Below are 20,500 nucleotides of genomic sequence, written 5' to 3' on the forward strand. Positions count from 1 at the left end.
GTTATGTAAGTTCTGTTAACTGCTGCTTCTGCATAATTTTCAGCAATTCCCACCAGCTGCTGGCACTGGGGCCCTCCTGTGATCTGAACACCATAATGTAGCCTATGCTCTCATATTGCACGTACCCTTATGCAGGTAATATATATACACAGTTTGTGAAAGCAGCGAGGCTGAGCGGGCACCATGAGCGTGCATGGCAACCACATGGTGGTTGTTTAGGCAGGCAGAAGCACTTCGGCAGGAGGCCATGGTGTGTAAGAGCCAAGGAGTGTGCGATTTGCTGCTCTGGGAGTTAAGGGGTCTGATCATTTGATTAATAAGGCTTTCAGTGCACACCTTCGCTGAAGGGGCCTACACCCCTCCCCTCCCATCTACTCTTTGTGAACCGTCCAAATGGAGGAGGCGGGATGTGCTCTCTGTGTGCAGAGTGGTGATTGCAGGATGAGGGATGGGTGTAATGGGGAGGGCACAGCCTCACAGGAATCCAGTGCGATTTTTGGGGGTCTCGGGGTCTTTGCATGAAGCAAGCAGAGTTACTGGCTTAAATGAAAGTGCTCCCTGTGTTTTAAGTGTTCCTTAATAAAGCGTGACTCCAAGTCTGGAGCTTCTGCCAATAGAAAGGTCAGGGTCAGTCTTTCAGGTTTAACAATTGCTTCTGGTCCTGGTGCATGCCTCCTCAAAGCCTAGAAATTTTTGTCAAATGCTGCAAAGATATGATAAGGAAAGGCAATAGGAAGGAAGGGAAGGAATAAGGAATATGAGGATCTCAGTACAGAAAAACCCCAGTGTTTGGAAGTGCTATGTTATGTTTACTTCCTGAGTGTATGGAAAAGTACGTGCAATTGATGACCTATGAAAATCTGTTTTGCTTGAAAATACCAGCAGTACAAAATGTAAATAAGACGTGAATGATGTATGATATTTACTAGAAGACAATTGACAACAAATATTAAACTATTAAATCAAGGGAGAGGACAAATGGAAAATTATACCTCTTACTGAGAAGGTTTTTAATACATAATTTTTCTGAAATCATATCTTGCTAACTTATGTGAGTAGATTTGAACTTGGTGTGTTGTTTTCTTCCCTGTTATTGATATTGTCCATACCTCTGTGTCACTTTTTGTTGGTGATCTCATAGACATCAGAAAAACAAAGGGTTCTCCCTTTACTCAGCTGTGAGAAGAAAAACTGTCCCGAGTTCAATTTTTTTAAGCAAAAAGAACTACAGGTGATGTATACGAGATTTTTCACTGCATACTGATGAAACTTGGGTCACTCTCAAAAATATTTATGGCTCACATGAGACTATTTTTGCCTTTTTTTCTTCATTTTCAGTGAAGAATGCGAGACCTAACAGCTCAGGTAACGAGCAGTCTGCTGCAGTTTCCAGAGGTGACTGTTGAGGCACTTAAGGAAGCTGAGACCACCCTAGATTCTGGACTGTGTGGGAAGTTTTCTGGAGGTGAGCATTTTCCTTTAGAGTTGGTCTTGATTTAAAGTTGTTACTGCCTGAAGCACAGGGTCATAGCATCAGGCTGGTTCTGTTAAAATGCATCAGGTTCTGATAGAACAAACAGGATATTTTAACAACTAGAAATGTTAATACTAACCCATTAATAGAGTTAAGCATTGAAACTGCAAAAACCTGCACCAATCTTGTGCTATTAAAGTGATATATAACATGACCATCCTGAATCAGAGTCCTCCCCAGTTTTGAACGGAATGGAAGGCAGTTTTGAACGGAATGGAAGGCAGTTTTGAACGGAATGGAAGGCAGTTTTGAAAAAAGCAGTAGTGTTGTTTTGGGCCGCATTTCTTTGTACCTGCTCAAGCTCTATCTCCGTCATAACATCCCGTGCAGAAATAGTTCTTCTACAATGTTACAGAGGCAGAACAGTCTGCTTTTTCTTCTCTAGTCTGAGTAAAAGGACAGAGGGAGAGGACAGCTCTGTTAAGCGCTGCCCACATATTTCCAAAGTATTTAATAGGATGCAGATGAGGACCCAGTGAGAGTTGCTGAAAGCAGCTAAGCAGATTAGATAGTTGACTTTCTAGGCAACCTGAAAGTCGAGCTGGATGTCTCTCTGGGTGTCTGAGCTTCTGTTAAGACCAGGTAGAATCTTACCTACCTGAGTAAGTGTGGTACTGGAGTTAATCCTTCCTTTGAGCTTGAAGTTCTTCAGCAAAGCAACACGTGTTAAATTCTTTCTGTGATCAGCACTTGCAGAAGTTTAGATTTCTGCATGCAGTGCCCACTTCAAGATAATTTCCTGTTGATGTCCAAATCCCTTCCCAGAGTAGTCCTGTGTGAGGTAAAATAAAGAAATTGGAAATGAATTGGTTTGGATGGGTTATATTTGAAGTATACTTTACAACTTGTGTTCCTGTATGCACTTGATGGTGTTTTGTAGCAAACCCAAGCCCAATAGGGCATAAAGACTGGAGGTCACTTTATCATTGTCATCTTTATCCCAGGCAGTCAATGTTGCTGAGCACAGGAATGACAGGTACAAGTGCAAAATACTGAGGCTGTTAATTGTAAGAGGTACTGCCTGAGGATTGCAATGGGTGATTTTAACTAATTGTCCAGAAGTAGGTAAGTTGGTCTTGCTCTCTTTGACAGTACCTTTTCCGTTGTTTCCGCCTTCTGGCTGGGATTTGTTTGGTCAGCTTTCTTCTCTCTTACAGGCAGAAGTGGGCTGGCGTGGCTGGCGTGTGGTCCTCAGCTGGAGGTGGTGAGCTCTGTGACAGGAGAGCGGCTCTCTGCGTATCGTTTCAGCGGAGTCAATGAGCAGCCTCCCACCGTTCGCGTGGTAAAGGAGTTTTCATGGCAGAAGAGAACTGGACTCCTGGTTGGGTTGGAAGAAGCCGAGGGAAGTGTTCTGTGTCTGTACGACCTTGGAATCTCCCGAGTGGTTAAAGCAGTTGTTCTTCCAGGCAGGGTATGTACTTTTTTGGGGAAAGGAAGCTTTTGGGTTGTTAACTTCTACACCATCCTGTTTTGGGAAAAGCTCTGGAGTGTCTCTTTGTGGGACTTACATTTTCTGTATTGTCACTTCAGAGCACCCAGTCAAGAGAGCCTTTTTCTCAACATCCCTTTCTGCATTTTTGTCATTATTCTTCTAAGGCTTCAATGAGCACCATGTTTTCTGGACTTTTTTTTGTGGGGGGGTTTATAATGGCTGCATATTTCAGAACTGTCGAATGGTATTTTCCCAAATTTTCTTGATTTCCATGCTTGATATAGGAGCGAAGAAAACTTTAGGGGGCTGAGGGATGTGGATATTTTTCCCCACTTCTAGGGGTAAAAGAATCTGCATAAAAAGATGGGTTGCCTTGTGATGCTCACTTCTTTTCCAATAAACGTTTGTTGTTGAGGTAAAGCTGCCTGTTTTCATGGTGTGATGTTTTGTAAGAGGCTGAACAACAGCCCATGTTGTTCTGTTGTTCAGCTTTAGTGCAGGAGCCTTCATGTGCTCGTGTCTCTGCTAGAACAGCCAGTGTTGTCCTGGGGTGTGCTGCAGGTGCTGAAAGGTCTGTCTTCACCTTTTCCTGGAAGAGTGTTCAGACTGCTTGGCATGTCAGAGAGCACTTGTGCCTCAGGCTGGTTGAGGTTGGCTTTTACAGATTTCATGGACATCCACAACAGTTGCTGGTGTGTGTTTAAAATTTGTCTTTGTCTGTTGGGTATTTTCAGTCTAAGTGAGGAGATGTGTAATTTCTGCTAAGCCAGGGTCTCCCTTCAGCCCTTTCTAAGAATGTTTGATTCTCATGGAAATGGTGTGTCCATTGTGCCCTTTGGCCACTGCCTCGTTAGACTTGCAGCCCTGATTTATCCCACTACCTGTTTGGCAAAGAAGGCCTGGACTGTATCACAGTGCTGATGGTCTGTGAGCAGTGGGAGAAGTGGATTTAGCTGTGTCTGTCTTACTTAAATCACTTAGATATGATAAAGCTTTTTGCATGTAACCGATTTTGTGTGCTTTCTTAGACTTATTTCTAAGTAGGAAATGGAAATTGGTGAGCTATAAAGACAGAATGTACCATGTAAGTGGAAATTGGTTCAGCTAAATAACTGTAGGAAATGTAGTAAATAGAAGGCAGTAAGAGATTTTTGTACAGAGTTTTCTTTTTATAAATTTCCTTTTTCTTGATATCATTGGAAGGAATGCTTTTCTTTTAAGTCTTATGATTCTGTATTTACTTTCTTGTTTCTAATATGCTAAATACTGCTTCACTTCTGAATGATTGCTGTTTACCTTGTCAAACAGCTCCAATATTAACTTGTAGTTTTCCTGAAGGCTACTGCAATAGAACCCATAAGCAATGATGGAGGAGCCAGTGTGAGCACTCGGCACCTACACCAGAGTCTGCGATGGCTTTTTGGAGTGGCAGCAGTGGCTACAGATGTTGGTCGTGTACTTCTGGTTGACCTTTGTTTGGATGATTTATCTTGCAGTCAGAATGAAGTAGAAGCATCAGGTAAGCCTGCAGTTTTTAAACTTGAATTTAGTAGTAGGAAAATTTGTGTCTTGTAAAAAACCAGCTTGCGTCCCACTCTGAAGATACCAGAGTGCAGGCTCACTGCTGACATTACTGTCATTTCTGCCTACAGATTGCAGATGGCAGTTTGACATCCTATGGTCCTGACCTGATCAAAAATAGGAGTGCCTTAATACTCCTCCTGGTGTTGTAAATACCTCTTCCCACCCAGATCCCTTTGTCACTGTGATACTTGCCAGTGGGATATAGGAATTTTACCATTTGAGTCAGTGCACCTGCCTGAAAGAAGGTTATGTAAGAAGTACCATATTTCTTGGGAGTGTTCTCCCTTTTCCATTAATGGACTTGGGGCAAACTTTAGGCTTTGAAATAAATCTGACTTATGAAAAAGTCTTGCATTGACTGAACCCTGTAAGTTGTGTATTCAGATTGCACAGACTGTTTTGGCTATTTCAAGAGTGGCTTCAGGTGTTGATGTCCCTTCAGGTAGTTTCATCTGAGGCCCATACTCCTGATTTATAGAGTCCAAGAAGAATTTGTCTACAAAAGTTACACTTGTACCCAGCTTTGAAATAGAAGTGAGAGTACCTGTCCAATGGCAGACTTCTTCTGTTCTTTGAATAGATACAGAAACAGCAAAAAAGGTTTTGCAGAAATGGGTATTTTGCCTGGGATGGTAGAATTAGTTTATACATATTGTCACAAGTCTAAAATGCAACTGAAATGGCATAACATACTCATTTATTGCCTGCTTTTATGTATGTAGATCTAGAAGTTGTCACTAGAATTCCTGCTGAAGTTCCACAAAGAAGAGAAGCTGTGACCAGAGAAGGGAGGCATCTCTGTTTTCAATTACGAAGTCCTTCAGGAATAGCAGTGTCAACCCTGAGCTACATAAGCAGAAGCAATCAGCTCGTTGTGGGTTTTTCTGATGGCTACCTGTCGCTGGGAAGTATGAGAACTTTGAAGAGGGCGTAAGTACTGCTTTTCACTTGGCCATGGTTGGAGGTGCAGTGGTCTCAATTTTTTGCTTCAGAAAGTATGTTAACTTCAAGAGATCTTTTTCTGTGACTGAAATGTTGAGTATAACCTTGGAATATTCAGAAATCCTCTTTTGAAATAAATATTAGGTTTTACATGGATGGAGTAGAGCACCTTCTCTGCAGTGGACTAAGATTGCTCTCCTTATTGTGTCTGTGGATTGAGGAATTGTGGAAAGCATGCTGCTTTCAGTTATGTCAGACAGTAGGGATGTGATTTTTGTAAGTCAGTTTGTTCTATCCAGTAGTATTCAGTGAAATCTGGTAATGCATATAGTTTGTTGAAACAGGTTTTAGAATGTATTTTTCAGAATGAGTTACTGCAATTAGGGCATACACTGAAAGGCTTCAGTATGTGAATGATGTGATTTTTGTGATAATATTCTTCAAAGTATCCAGGATTAAACAAGTGAAACATGAAAAAATCAGTAAGTAATCTGTACTTGATAACACATCCTTTTCTCATTTCAGTCTTGATGGAAATAGGGGATTAACCCATTCCAAGGCAAGTATGCACATGAATCAATTTTTTTCTTTTTTCAAACCTGTAGGCACTACACTAGGCTTGCAGGAGGAAGGATTCCTGTCTCTGCTCTTACTTTTCAAGAGCCTGAGAGTGATCTTTGCAATTGTTGCTACTTGTGGGCTGTTCAGTCTACACAACAAAGGTGAATAAAAATTACCATAAGCCACTGATTTTAGTATTTTTTTTTTAATACTTGTTCACATACAACTGTCCCCAAGGGAGGGAGGTGACAGTATTGCTGGTTGCCTTGTGAGGGCTTCAGCAGTCTTTGGAGCCTTTGTGAGCCTGTTTGGCTTCCCTGGCAGAAAACAAACAGTGTTGAGCAGACAAATCAGTGGTTTTCTGCTGGGCCAAGGAATCAAGTCAGTGTGGAAGGGTGCAGTGCATGCAAGAGAGGGAATAAACTTTGGTGGGAAGGGGAGAAGGATACCTCTCTCTCTCTCAGCCTCAGCAAGCTATTTAATCAGCCCCAGCTATTCAAAGAGTGGCAGTCTTAAGTTTGACTTCAAAACAGTTCTGATGGAGAACACTTTACTGTTAAGAACTATTTCCAAGAATTTTAGGTCCATACAACGTATTAGAGCTTTCCAATGGTATGGAAGCTGTTAGTGTCAAAATTTTCTTCTTTATGTTTTAATGGCTAAATGTGACCAACTATCATGTTTTGGGAAGTGGCATTTTTCTTTTCAGCAAGAGCATGTTCTTGAGTAAGTTTCAGCCTAAACGTATTAAAATGATAATGAGGACTGTAAAGCAACTTTGTAATCAAATTTCCTAATTTATACCCTTTTCAGTGAAGGGAATGCTCTGAGTTTACATCTGTTGCAGTTAGCATTTGGTGACAGAAAATGCCTGGCATCTGGACAAGTCATGTATGAGGTAAGACATGCCTGTGTGTGAGACATGAAAAGATCAATTTTCTCTGAGTATCAGTTGAGTTGGTCAGGCTAATATTTACAATGAAACTTCAGAGAGGAACTGAAGAAAAGAAAAAGTCTTTTGATGAGTTTTCTTGGACATGGCTTTTGTCTGTACTTTTCAAAAACAAGTCATACAATTTTATGCTACAGAGCTGTGTATTCCAACTAGATTCATCTGCAAACTACATTCAATTCCTGAAGAGGAAACAGCTCTTACAATGAAATTATTTTTAATTTAAATGTCACATGAATGGCATGTAGGAAGAGAAGACAGGACTTCAAATAGCTTTGTGTAACCAAACTGAACTTCAAATAACACATAGCTACAAGTGTCTCTTAAGCGTTGATCCTGAAACTTAGCAGCTGTAAATATGACTGTTTTACTTTTTGGTTGGGTTGCCCCTGAAGTCTACTCTTAAAGCCAGCAAAATATGTAAATTCAATTAATAGTGATATGATTTGGTCAAAGAGTCTCCGTAAACTTTTAGAACTTGTTCCAGAGATGATGTATTTAAAAGATAGGTGAGGTCTCAGATGCCCAACATCTATGAGAGGCACCTGTACAATGTTTAATTCTGTTCAGAAGTGTGCTTGAAACTTTTCTAAGATCTTTTTGGTGGGAAAGTAATCTTAATTCAGAGCAAGTCTTTCCTCCTACTTTGATACCTTGTCTTGCATTTTCTCATTAGGTATGGAATAAAACTGAGGTGATTCTTCAACTGTTGTACTCTGTAGGGACTGCGCATTTTGAATTTTTTGAATGAGTTTAAATTTTGTCCCTTTCTCCTTATGTATAGGAAAGTTCCTTCCTCATTTTTCAAAAAAAAGCACACAAAGTGATTAAATATTGTTATTGTGTTTGTAACCTGAGAAAGCTGCGGTGTAGTTAATGCTGGACTTTCAACCCTCAGAAGTACAGTATTCACATGTTGTATGGTAGACAATTTGAATGAATGTTGTATTTGGAAAGATAGTATTTCAGTTAATGTTTTCTTAGAAAATGGTGATATCAGAGGTTCGAGACAATCCTTTCTCTATGTCCATTTCTGTGTATCTCAAAGAGGTTGCTTACTCTGTAGTAATTTGTGATCCTAAACACATTGTCCATGTGCACTCCGTATCCTCTTTATAAGGAATTGAGGGATATTTCACCCATTAGTCTCCTACAAGATTAGAGGAGGTGCTGGTAAGAGTTTATGAAGTTTGAAAGAAGATTGTTAAATCTGTAAAAGGTTCTCAGTTATTAGAGAGAGATGCATGTTCACTCCAGTGGTGTGTCTATGAATAATATCTCTTGACTGAGCTTTAGCTGTTGTAATGTCAGGTTCTATAATCAAGACACAGATCAAAGACCATTGCATCCACGTGTTGCATTATTTCAGATATCTCTTTGTAGGTATATATTCAGGTTTGTAAAGACACTTGAAGTTGCAAAGAATTCTGCAGAACATGTTTAGATCTGACTAATATTAGGGAAATGCTAAATTTGGAAAATGTGCAAAATATTTTCTTTTTTTTTCTTTACAGCCAAACTTGCCCATTATGATTTGACAATTTTCTTGCATGTCAGATGTAGTTTCTATTCATAGGAAATATACAGTACAATTTGCATATTATATTAGATATTTGCATTATTTCATATTTAGGTATAACGTATGTTTTTATCTCAAAATGACCTTTTCTCTCTTCTTCAATTTTCTTCCCCCAGGATTTTAAATACTGTGTTAAACTGTACAGTTTAGATCTTACTGGTGGAATTTTTCCCTTGAGAGGGCAGATCATCAATACTAAATTCCTCAGCTTTCAGACCATAGAAAAATTTCGCAACCATGTTGACAGAGAGGACAGCGTTAATGAAGGTTTGTTCTGATGTCCATGTTTCATTATTCTAAACTGCATGGTTTGGGAATCTAAGCAATGAATGCTGTTCTGTACCCGCTGTCTAGCCAAGCTTGTTGGGCTTATTTAAAAGAAATTGGATGCTTAAGTTATGTGGGACTTTTTTATTCCTCTGAATATCATTCTTTAAGGGAAAAATAGGTTTTATTTTACTCTTGCTGACATGCTAGAGGAATGTATAGTGGGGTCATCTGTATAATGCTGGTCAGTCAGTTTATTCAGCCAGCTGTCATCTTTGAACAGTAAGATCATTCTCTCTACTGCTCAGGAATGTTACCTGAGGTTTTTTTCCCCATTCAAGCTATGGCTGCATCCAGTTGGCAGCCGATCACTAGTGGTGTTTCCCAGGGCTCAGTGTTGAGGCCAGTCCTATGGAATATCTTTATCAATGATTTTGACGAGGGGATTGAGTGCACCCTCAAGGTGTTTGGGACCACCTTGGACAGGAGTGTTGATCTGCTGGAGTGTGGGAAGGCTCTGCAGAGGGATCTGGACAGGCTGGATTGATGGGCCAAGGCCAATTTTATGAGGTTCAAGAACTCCTTGCAACACTACAGGCTTGGGGACGAGTGTCTGTAAATCTGCCTGGTAAAAAGGACCAAGCAGTCCTGGATGACAGCTTGCTGAATATTATCTACCCCACACCCCTAAAAAAAACCCAAGCCCCCAACATAACAACAAAAAGAAAATCCTTTTCTCTCTCGTTTTTATCAAATCGAAAGGCATGGCGAAATACCTGTGAGTGGTGGTTTCTATTTTGTTGAGAACCTGCTCAAATTAGGTTCGGGGGACACATGAGCTTGTGTTGGATGTGTGTTGAGGCTAGCAGTGAAGCTGTCTTCTGAATTGTGAAAGTAATTGTTACATTCAAAGGCAGTTTCAGCAGCTAACAAAATGGAAATGGCACAGAAGTTCTTAATGAGACACAGCAAAGTCTGTGAGGATCCCTAAATAGTAACTGTGAATTCAACAGAGAACAGAGAAACATTTTGCCAAATATACTGTCTGCTTTTGTTCCTTACTCTATTAGGGTAAATGATATTCACATACTTTGTTTTGTGTCTAGAGAGGGCATTCTCCCCAGGGAAGACAGAGCATTCCACTTATTGAGAGAAGCAAAATAGAAGACTATGAATGTTTTATGTCAAAATCTTTATTCCAATTTCCTGTTTGTGTTTTTAATTATAATAATTATTTAGTTAGTTAGTTAGTTAGTGTGATAATGCCGTTATTTCATTCTGAATATGATGGAGAGGAGTTATCCTTTAAACTTGTAATTGAGTCAAATATGGAAATTATTCATGCTAGCTGAGTGATACAACTGCGTAAGATAAATAAATGTATGCTTTTTAAAAGTAGCTATGTATGTACTCCTAGCCTATTTTCCCCCTAAACTATTAATCTAGCATGCAAAACTTAATTAATTAACAGTTATGTAGTTGATTTGGCTTAGAACAAATACAATTTGAACAAGCAAAAGAGATAGTATGACTGAAAACTATCACTGAGATGTTCGATATTCTGTAAATTATTTTTATCATTCTTAGTGAAGTGTCGGGTTTCACAAGTGAAATAACAGAATTAAACCAAAATAGAAAGTGATGTTTTAAAAACAAGTATTTTGTATTTTCTACAATAAGAAACAATGGCTTGTTTTTGACAGTAATCTCTCCTGACACCAGTGTATCAATCTTCAGTTGGCAAGTGAATACATATGGTCAGGGAAAACCATCTACTTATTTGGGTGTATTTGACATCAATCGCTGGTATCATGTTCAAATGCCAGACTCACTGAGGTAGGTTTTTGTTAGACTGCTTTCAATATCCCCACAAGTAAGTCCTTTGAAAGTTGGTGTTTAGCTGATGCACTTGTTTTCTTTAAGGCCAGAAGAATTCCTTCATGATTGCCCCTATTTTGCATTGTGGTCACTGGATGCTGTAATAAGCATGACTTCTCCAAACCTCATTTTGGATATTCTGGTACATGAGCGGAGTTTAAGTCGGGGAGTTCCTCCTTCTTATCCACCACCTGAGCAGTTTTTTAATCCAAGCACCTATAACTTTGGTAGGTATTTCACTGCTTTGACTAGTGACAAGCTTCAGTTGAGGTCAAATGCCACTTAGTGGTTATCTTTCTTGTTCCTCATTTGTCATGCCAAAAGCAAAACAAACGAAAACCCCAAACCCTCACAAACCTGGTGACCTTGCGCTAACAAGGTCTTCAGTATTGTGAAACATATCTGACAGTCTGCTGAGTTGTGGGTTTTGGTGCTTTTGTAACGTAGCCTGTGAAGGGCTGATGGTCATAAGATGAAATGATTTTGGATTGAGGTACAAAGCACAGCACCTCGGTAGCTCTACAGATAAAGTTTCTATGGACAGAAATGATTTTTTTAAGGAAGTTTTAAAGTGATCTGATGAAGAAAAGAGGCACTCAGGGTATGTCTTTCCAGATCTCGCTATTTAAAGAACAGAAACAGGTCATACTGTGGGAGTACTGAAGGCTGTTGAACACTCATTGTTTCTGCAGATGTTACGTGCTTGCTGAACTCAGGAGTCGTTCACATGACTTGCACCAGCTTCCAGAAAGAGGTGACTTTTTTACTGTATCTATATTGAGAATGAAATGAACCTTTTGTAAGTTTGTACTGCCTTGAGGGTTGGAGATCACTCCATGTTCATCCTGTCTGTCCACATGCACAACTGCAGTTATGTCCTGCCAGTTTTATGCAAATAGTACTGATTCAGGGAAGCACAAGTAGGGATTGAATGCCTAGAAAGGAATGTAACATTGCCGTTGGAGCAAGAACAAAAGTGTTGTGGAGGTTGGGGAAAGCAGTTACTTCATTGCCCATCAATCAAACTATCTGCACAGTCTGGAGTTAGGTTTTGATCCCTGATTAACTTGAGAAAGGAAGACAGAATGGAAAAAAGGAAAAATTATTTAACTGTTGAAGAAGAAATTAATATTTTTTTCTCCCCACATCAACCAAATTATAGCTTCTGAGCCACTGCACAACTTGTGACAAATCCTTTCAAATTAAGTTCCAGCTCACTAAATATTCCAACATGAATCAGCTTCTGCACAAACAAGCATAGAAGGGATCTTCCAAAGTGTGATTTAAAGTTGTGTTAGGTTTATTTTCTACAGAATATAATTTGTGTCAGTGGTCAGGGAAAAAGCAGGGCCTGTGTAGTGACAGAGAAGCTAGAAAATCCTTCCTTCAGCATTGCAATGGCTGATATTTTCATATCTTCCTCTACAGGATATTTTTTATAAACTGGAACTGTTAGTTTGGCTGCTGTTTTTAAGACAGAACCTTAGTGATTGAGTATTAATACTGTCTTAATCAGTGGTTTTTGACTGATGTTTCAGACCTTGAAGTCTTTGAAGAAATCTGGCCCGCTAACAAGTGAAGCCATTCATGACAGCTACAGAAGATGTCTCGTAGGTGGCTCGCTGTCTCCAAGACTGGTTGATGTCCAGCCATCCAGTTTGAGTCAGGTGAGTGTACGTTGGGGAATCCAGGGGAAAATACATCCATCTTTTTTGATGGGATGGTCGAGGCTACAAGACATGATCATTTGATTTTTATGTGTTTTGCCAGTTGCATTGAAAGGCATTGTTGACTTTAGTTAGCAAAAGTATTGTTAGATCCAAACCACTGAGTCTGACTGGGAACAACCCTCTTTGAAAGCTGACCCAGCCCATAGAACACTTATTTTGCGAGCCTGATGAGGACTCTTATGTTCCCGTTAGATGTTCTGGTATTAATTCTGGTTTGGAAATAACTTGGGAAAGCAAAAAATTTTGTGATGACCTTTGCTGAATTGTGACTGTATTGTTGGAGACTTGTTATGCTTTCAAGTGTGGATTGCTTTTAAATGCTAGAAAGAGAAATTTCAGAATAAGGGTCAAGAAGCTTGGTTTGGAGGTTTGTTTGCCACTGTAAGTAGTATTTGGTGTGTTTCCTTGTTTCAAACCCATTTTCAGAAAAAAATGTTTTCTAATGTGTAGAAATCTCCTTGAATGTAACAGTTTTTCTAGAAAGCAAACATGTTGTTGAATTTAAGAAAACCAAAACAACAAACAGAGGAAAATAAAAAGAAAAAAGTAAAATGTAGTGCAGGACCATTTCACCTGAAAGAAGTGTCTGAACACCACTTGAAATAAGCTGCTACCTGATTCCTCAGATGTGTGCACACCTGTGCATTGTCCTTCTCAAGGATTGCCATGATGTTATACTGCAGTATTTGAACAGCCCCTTAGAATTGAAAGGTTTCACTTCTCTTCTGGCACTTTAACAAATTACGACTTAGTGTTTTGGGTGTCAAAGCTGCTTCATGTTGGGATAGTCCTGGAAGCTGCTTGACCTGAGCTTCACTGTTTCCATGCAGACACAGTTGTGTTAGTTCTGTCCCCTTCACGTGTTCCTGATGGCAAACGTGTGCACCAAGTGCATGAGGGATATTAGCACAAGATGTTCCTGAAAATAGTTATTGGAACTCAATGAATGGAGGCTAAAACACAGAGGCACGCAAATGCAGATTAGAATTAGCCAATTAGTAAATTGAAATGTCAGAGGAAAATTTTGCTGTGTTCCTCAGAGCAACAGGCAGTCCAGCCAGGGCTAGAATGAAGAAGAAGAATGTGGACTTAGTTGCATGTGCACTAGTTGACTTTGTGCTGTCTGAATGAGTATCCAGTTGGAAATAAACGCTTCTGTGGATGGTTCAAAAGGTGTCAGGTATGTGAGGTTCTCATTTAATTTGGTCTGTTCTGTTTAGGAGGAGCAGTTGGAAGCAGTATTGTCAGCTGCTGTCCAGACAGGTTCTTTAGAACTTCTGACTGGATGCATCAAACACTGGACTTGTGAAGGTAATGCTCTTGACATTATTTTTATTGTGTATGTTTTAGTTTGACATTGTGTATTTATTTCTTTTTTGCTTTCTCTTTTTAAAGAGCAGCCAAGTTCTGCTGTTAATTTACGGTTTGTTCTTGAGTGGACATGGAACAAAGTAATCTGTACAAAAGATGAACTGGACCAAATATGTGAGTACTCCTGTTGTCATTTTTGAAACCTAAAATAACTCTTCCTAAAGGATCTTATTCAGTGATCTGCCAGTATATGACACTGCACCCAGTTCTTTAAGTGTCCTTTGGAACTCTACAATTGCTCTGTAGACTAATGATTTAATATTTATTCTTGACAAGGTGTTCCGCTGTTTGACGGCTCCTGCAACTTCATTGACCCCCAGACATTACAGTCCCTTCAGCACTGCCAGTTGCTCTTGAGCAGCCTTAGCACAGTCTTAAACTGTTTTCTAACAGAAGCACGAGAGTTTACTGAGAAAGGTTGGTGATGGTTGGGAGGGAGTTGGATTGAGGTGGGAGGAGGGGCTTGAATCTGAGAAGTTGGGACTGTGATTTAAGGTGCTTTGAGTTCAGGGGAACGGCTGGTTGTGGAGTTGATGTGAGTGTGTAGAGGAGGCTACGTTGATTCAGCAATAAGCTGTGTAAGCAACTGGGTGTGGTAATGCTGAAAAATATTCTTGACTCTTAGCTAGCAATTTATAGCTGTGTTCAAATGGCTAGAAAATATAAAGGAAGCTGAAGTGAGTAATTTGTAAGTTGCGTGAATTTCTGTAGCTTCTGTTATTAGAAATTGTTGTTGGCATCTTGAGGGGAAAAGACAACCATCCCTTTGCTATTGTAAAAATCTCTGCTACATGAAAAACAGATGTCTTCTTTGTTACTGTATCTAATAGTTCAAGCTTTGTCATCTCATTCCTTTTTTTCTGGTTTTACAGACTTCACAAATAAGCAACTGGTAACTAGCCTCATTACTTTGTATGCACAAGTGGTCATCTGGTTCTGTCGATCCAGTCTCCCTCCTGAGGATCTAGGTAAGCCTATACTGTAATACTGGAACACTTGTTTTTACAGTAGAAGCATTACCTGTATTTTCTGAACCTTTTATTTGTGCTTGAGATGAAAATACACTTTGAAATGCCCTTAATTTAAATAGACTATAAATTCTATTATCAGCCTTAATTGTCTTATGAATGTTCACATGTCACATTCAAAAAACCATTCCCTTTGATAGTTGCTTGTTTAATAGTGAACTTGAGCTTACACTACATACTCTACCACATTAGCTGTAAACTTGAAATGGATCTTCGGACAAGTGGTAGTAGTCAAATCTTGTGTCTTAGTTATCACCTTGCAAAGGCAGAAACAGGATCGACTTCTTAGAGAGTTGAAAGCTTATTGATGCTTGTCTGATCTTCTGTCTTATAATGAGGAGTTTTAGTTGAGAAAAACTTAAAGAAATGGTCTTACTTTAACCTGCTTTCACTTTATTACCTGTAGATGACCATGTGCATTTGTCTAGACCTTTCTACAATTATCCTTTGATTCAGAGCTACTATACTGGTCACCGACAGAAACTTGAGCGTTTATCAAGGTAAGACTTGCAGGAAAGCTCTAGAAAAGCTTCCTCTCTTAGACTGTAGGAGGGTGGAGTTTTTTTCAGCTTAAAACCCTTTGCCTGTGCTTCCTTGGTTTTACACGTAATACAACACCAAAGAAAACCTATAAATGCTCATTGCAACTTTTCTATTGGGTTTCTACTTTAGACTCCTTTACTAATTCTTGTGACCTAAAGACCATCTTTCCTCCAACACAGAAATATCTGCCATGTGCATTTCAAGCCATAATCATGCCTGTGTGCGTGTGTTCCTTTCTTTGATTCATAGGAAGGGGTTTTTTGTTTTGACTGGTGGAAATCTGTTACACTGAGAGGCTGGACTTAGTGGTTTATTCTGTTCAACTCCTTGCTCCTTTTTGTTGCAGAGGAAAATGGGATTCTGACTGCTTGATGATTGATGGAATGGTTTCCCAGTTAGGAGACCAAGTGGAGAAGTTGTGGCAGAGAGATGAAGGAGGAACTGGGAAATACCCACCTGCTAGTTTACATGTGAGTGTTCTGTTCACTGAAAGCACCACCACCAGCAGCAGTCCCCCAAAGCCAACGATTTTGAAAGACAGGAGCAATAGAAAACCTTTTAATCTTTCATTTCAGGCACTGCTGGATCTCTATTTGCTGGAAAGCGTTGAAGAAAGTGACAAACATGCAATTGTATCCTTTCTAGTTTTTGTCATTGAGCCTTCAGAACAGGCACATAACAGTTCTTATGTGTTTATCATTTATATGTTTAACAATGTTTTTAAATTTATGCTTCAAACAGAATGTGAGTGAACATATTTAGTACAGAATTAAGTCCTAGACAGAAGCATTGCTTTATTTCTTTCTAGTTTGGATCTTTTCTGATTTCTTGGTTGGTTTTTTTTTAATGTTTTATTGCAAAGTCTTTTCTGATATGAGAAAACAGGTTCCCTAAAAAAAAGTTCAAATTAAAAACCTCCCTTAGTTTTTCTCAAAATTTACCAGTTTTTAAATTTTAAGTACCCATATCTGTAGCAAATGACTGTGTGTTAGAATGGTGCACTAAAATGTGCTGCTTCAGAGCCAAAGGATTTCTAACAGTGGTTTTCCAGTACGTGATTTTGCCAAAATCATCCATTTTCTAGCCCAGCTAACTGTGCTTGCTTTTGTTGTGTTGAAAGTTGTAGGCACTCAGAATAATAAAGAGGGAGAAGGGAACAGTCATTGGGCAGAAACCTAATTTTTAAGCTGCTGGAACATGCAGACCTGCTTTTGTTGTTTGTCAGGTAAACCAAAAGGGGAGCCTAGAGAGCAAGGAGTTTAAATACTGTTATACTCCCACACTGTCTTTAATTAGAATATGTCCCTAACAACCGATGTCAGAAGGGGAAAATGACACTTCAAATGCAGGATCCATATACCATTTTAAATCTAGTTTCAATTATTCAGTGCTAAGTTGTATTTTAAGGGCACCACAATTTACATAGTTATTTTTCCTCATTTCCAGAGTATACAAAATAATTAATAATTAATTATTGGACGTTCGACTGCTAGCTCCACTGACTAAAGCAGGAACCTGAGTTTATAACAGCAGGATTTAAATGCTCAAATTTGGCTTTTTTGATTGCCTTACAGAAATCCAGGAGTGTTTCTTTCTGGCTGTTTATTCAGAATGCAATTTGTGATTAGGACCTGACTATTTTCAGGTTATAATAGCTTAAAATAGCAAGACTAATATGTTAGCATGTTCTGCTTCCTACCATTTTTATATTCTCATTTCATTGTTTTGCTAAATGTAATGTGATAAATTTTTGGTCTTACCAATTTATTTGCCTTAGTTAAGTACTCACTCTCAGACAATTTACTTCCTGTTGGATATCATGCATACCTCTCTGGATAAAACAGAAAGTGTAATTGACTCTTTTCTAAATACCTTTGCTATCCCTTGGGGTCTCGTTAAGCTTATTCAAGGGTTTTGGCTTCTAGACCACAGTGATTACGAAGTAAGTATGTAACAGTTTACTTAGATACACATTGCAGTGCAGAGCTGTAATTGATAAAACTATTTTTAAAAAATTGGTGCTTAGATATTAGGAGATACTGAAACATTAGAAGCATTTTTGTAACACTGCACTGTGGAGCAGTAAGCTATGATTTGAAATTTTACTTTAACTGCTTTGACAGGAAATTACTTAAAACAAAGGAATAGTCAACTTTAATAACACTTGATATTTGAATTTTCAAAACTATCTATTGTTGGAGGTTTTCGGTAGAGCAGTTAAGCATTTTCTCTAAGATGTTTTGGGTACTTTAAATGTGAAACCTATGAGGGTATCAGCAAGATTTGAGGTGGAAGACTGCAGACGTGACTTTTCAACCTAATTCCTTTTCTTCCTGATGCTGGAGGTTGTTCTTTGCCTGTCACCATGTCAATAGAATCAATTTGTTTGTAGAGTAACTTCTTATTTAGTGATATATTTGTAAAAAGGAATGTTTATGCACAAAGATTTGTTAACTTAGAAAAGTCTGAATTCGTCCTTTTAAAACATTTGCTTTGTTCCGTATGGCTAACTGAATTTTTTCTCTGCAAATACTGGAATTGACATGTCCTGGATCAAATATTTCATTAGACATCTAAGTGTGTTTAACCCACCTGCAGCCTTGCTTAAGGAAGTGTGGGCTGTATGTGTGGCATGTGTGCATGTATATAGTCTGATAAACGTGATCTCTGACTTGTGCAGGATTCACTGGCCCTGCTCTTCCACCCAGCTACAATCAAAACTGTGCCATGGCAACACAGGAGAATTATTCAGTCCCTGATGTGCCAAGGAGAGCACAGGCGAGCCCTCAGGTACATCCAGATGATGAAGCCATCCATGTCAAGCAGTAGCGAAGTGCGGCTTTTCCTCACTGTGCTGTTGTCCAATAGGTAAGGAAATCTGTCCCACTGTTTTGGCATTCAGATCCTGGGAAAGGGCGAGAGCAGATAATACAAATCGTGATCCTCTACATTTCCTTTAATCTTTGAATGAATACAATGACTTTGGGTCATCTTTTTGGTTATGCTGTTCCCATTCCTTTCCATCTCCCAAAAAACTACAGGTGCATGGTGGAGGCTTGGGGTCTGTTGCAGCAACATACCACTAAATTAAATGTAGAAGAGCTGTTAAAGCACATGTATGAAATCTGTCAGGAGATGGGGCTAATGGAGGATTTACTGAAGCTGCCGTTCACAGACACTGAAAAAGTAAGTTTGGAGAAGACAAAAAAAGTCTGAATGGTCTGTTTGCCGAGAGAAGAGGCAGAATCCTAATAGGTTTTTGTAATGTGTTATTTCTCACAGGAGTGTCTGGAGAAGTTTTTACAGACCAATGCTGGTGTTCAGAATCATGAATTCCTTCTAGTCCACCATCTGCAGCGTGCCAACTATATCCCTGCACTACAGCTGAATCAGTCAATGAAGGTTAATCTTATGGTAAGGGTAGAAGTCCTGTTGAGTGTGCACGAGTTTCTCTTCATGTGACTAACCAGTTTTGATAGTCCTCAGTATAAAGCCTGCTTTATTTCTTGTATCATTCTTTGAAAGACTATGAGTAAATTCCTACACATCAAGTTACAGCTAAACCTAAAAGCTGAACTACTGAAAAGCTAAACCGAACCTAAACTACTGCAAAGCTGCTTTGTGAAGTTGTAAATTAAATGTTACAGACCATGGTTGACTTCACTTGAAATAGTTTGTTTGCATCTGAGGAATAAATATGTATCTTTTCTTACCAGCCCATCTGTTCCTTCAGTTCCTGAGATCCCTTTGCTATGTATGGCTTAGACTATGGAAGATGTTTGTGTCACTCATTTCTGTGGAATGAAATGTATGTTGTATATTGTGTCTTGTACACAATTTTATCTTTCAAACTGAGAGCAGTGTAGATGCTCCACAGGTAAAATATGCACAGTGGGTTTTGGTTAGTGGTTTGGTTTTTTTTTTTTATTGTTTTCTCTAACTAAAGTGCAAGCTTTGTGATTCCACAACTTTCATGTTATTTTTATGATGTAAAGTCTTACTCATGTTTCTGAAAATATTAAGATGAAATTTTGTGTTATGTGAACTTCCGTTGGGGATCTCTAATACATTTGCTGTTTTCTGGAACCATAGTTTTCCTGAAAAATCAAACTTATAAGGTGGTCTTGGAATATTTAGGTCCTGCATGTGAAAACTGTGTTCCAACCAGAAGGTTTGTGTAAGCAGCTTTTTCTAACTTGTTTTAATTTTCCCATAATTTTGTCCAACATAATTTGCAGTTGCCCTGTGTCTTCAGTTGTCTTGGACATTAGTATTTCAGAAAAACCAGGTGAAACCTGCTGTTCTGTAAACCATTTGAAAATTGCAGGTGATACGAAGTATATGAGAATAAAGCTCTATAGAGTGCCAGAGTAGTTTTAACTGGGAGTTGCAGGTTCTGCGATTATTTCAGTCTTCCTTGCACTTTTCAACTATTGGTTGAAACTGGTGTGCAGCTGGATAGAACTTGCTGCAGTTCTGTGCAGTGGACATATTTTACTGTATCTGTAGAGCAAATTTAGGCCCTAATTAGGAAGAGCAGAGATAGTTCCATGCAATAAACTTCTTGTAAATAACTTCTTGCTTTACTCATTTCATTTATCAGAATGATCGTGATCCTCGCTTGAGAGAGAGAGCAGTTGCCAGAAATTCTCTACTAGACCAATATAGTAAAATCCTTCCTACAGTTCAAAGGAAGCTGGCTGTAGAGAGAACCAAGCCTTACCGTGTGCCTTCATCGGTCTTAAGAGAAGGTAACTTTTAGAGGGGGGAATTACTGACAACCAGCCATCACCTGGATTACACAAGGCTGGTATTTTTTCCCTCTTGCTTTACAGTCCCAAGGCCAAAGGCATTATCAGCAGTAACACGACAGGCTAATGCAGGAAATGTGCACACACGAGCAGCTTTCATCGGTAAAGTATTGTCCAAATTTAGAGAAGTATGGTTGGGAAATGAGCAGAAAACAAGTATCTCACAATATTACAGGTAAGCAGCCTTTTCACAATGTTTAGTGTTGAGCTACATTTTTGGGGGAAGAGAAAATGAAAGAGAAATTTGAATTATGTTAGGGTTTTGGTGGGAAGGTACATGTGAATAAA

General features: G+C 39.1%; 1 protein-coding gene across 1 annotated transcript; it reads left to right on the forward strand.

Annotated features, from left to right (window-relative positions):
* LOC103763080 (protein ELYS-like) lies at positions 1-20,391 on the forward strand. The gene is made up of 25 exons (XM_018085263.3): positions 1-135; positions 1,339-1,465; positions 2,692-2,945; positions 4,305-4,485; positions 5,273-5,480; positions 6,098-6,214; positions 6,867-6,951; positions 8,701-8,851; positions 10,555-10,687; positions 10,775-10,956; positions 11,422-11,483; positions 12,268-12,396; positions 13,680-13,770; positions 13,855-13,944; positions 14,107-14,247; positions 14,667-14,798; positions 15,265-15,358; positions 15,748-15,871; positions 15,977-16,033; positions 17,197-17,343; positions 18,082-18,269; positions 18,443-18,587; positions 18,684-18,815; positions 20,005-20,152; positions 20,237-20,391. The coding sequence occupies exons 2-25, from the start codon at positions 1,345-1,347 to the stop codon at positions 20,389-20,391; spliced, it is 3,267 nt and encodes a 1,088-aa protein (XP_017940752.3). The 5' UTR covers positions 1-135; positions 1,339-1,344.
* Positions 20,392-20,500: the final 109 nt, after the last annotated feature.

The sequence above is a fragment of the Manacus vitellinus genome, unplaced genomic scaffold (genome assembly GCF_001715985.3).
Source record: "Manacus vitellinus isolate BGI_N305 unplaced genomic scaffold, ASM171598v3 scaffold_8_pilon, whole genome shotgun sequence".
Classification (NCBI taxonomy): Eukaryota; Metazoa; Chordata; class Aves; order Passeriformes; family Pipridae; genus Manacus; species Manacus vitellinus.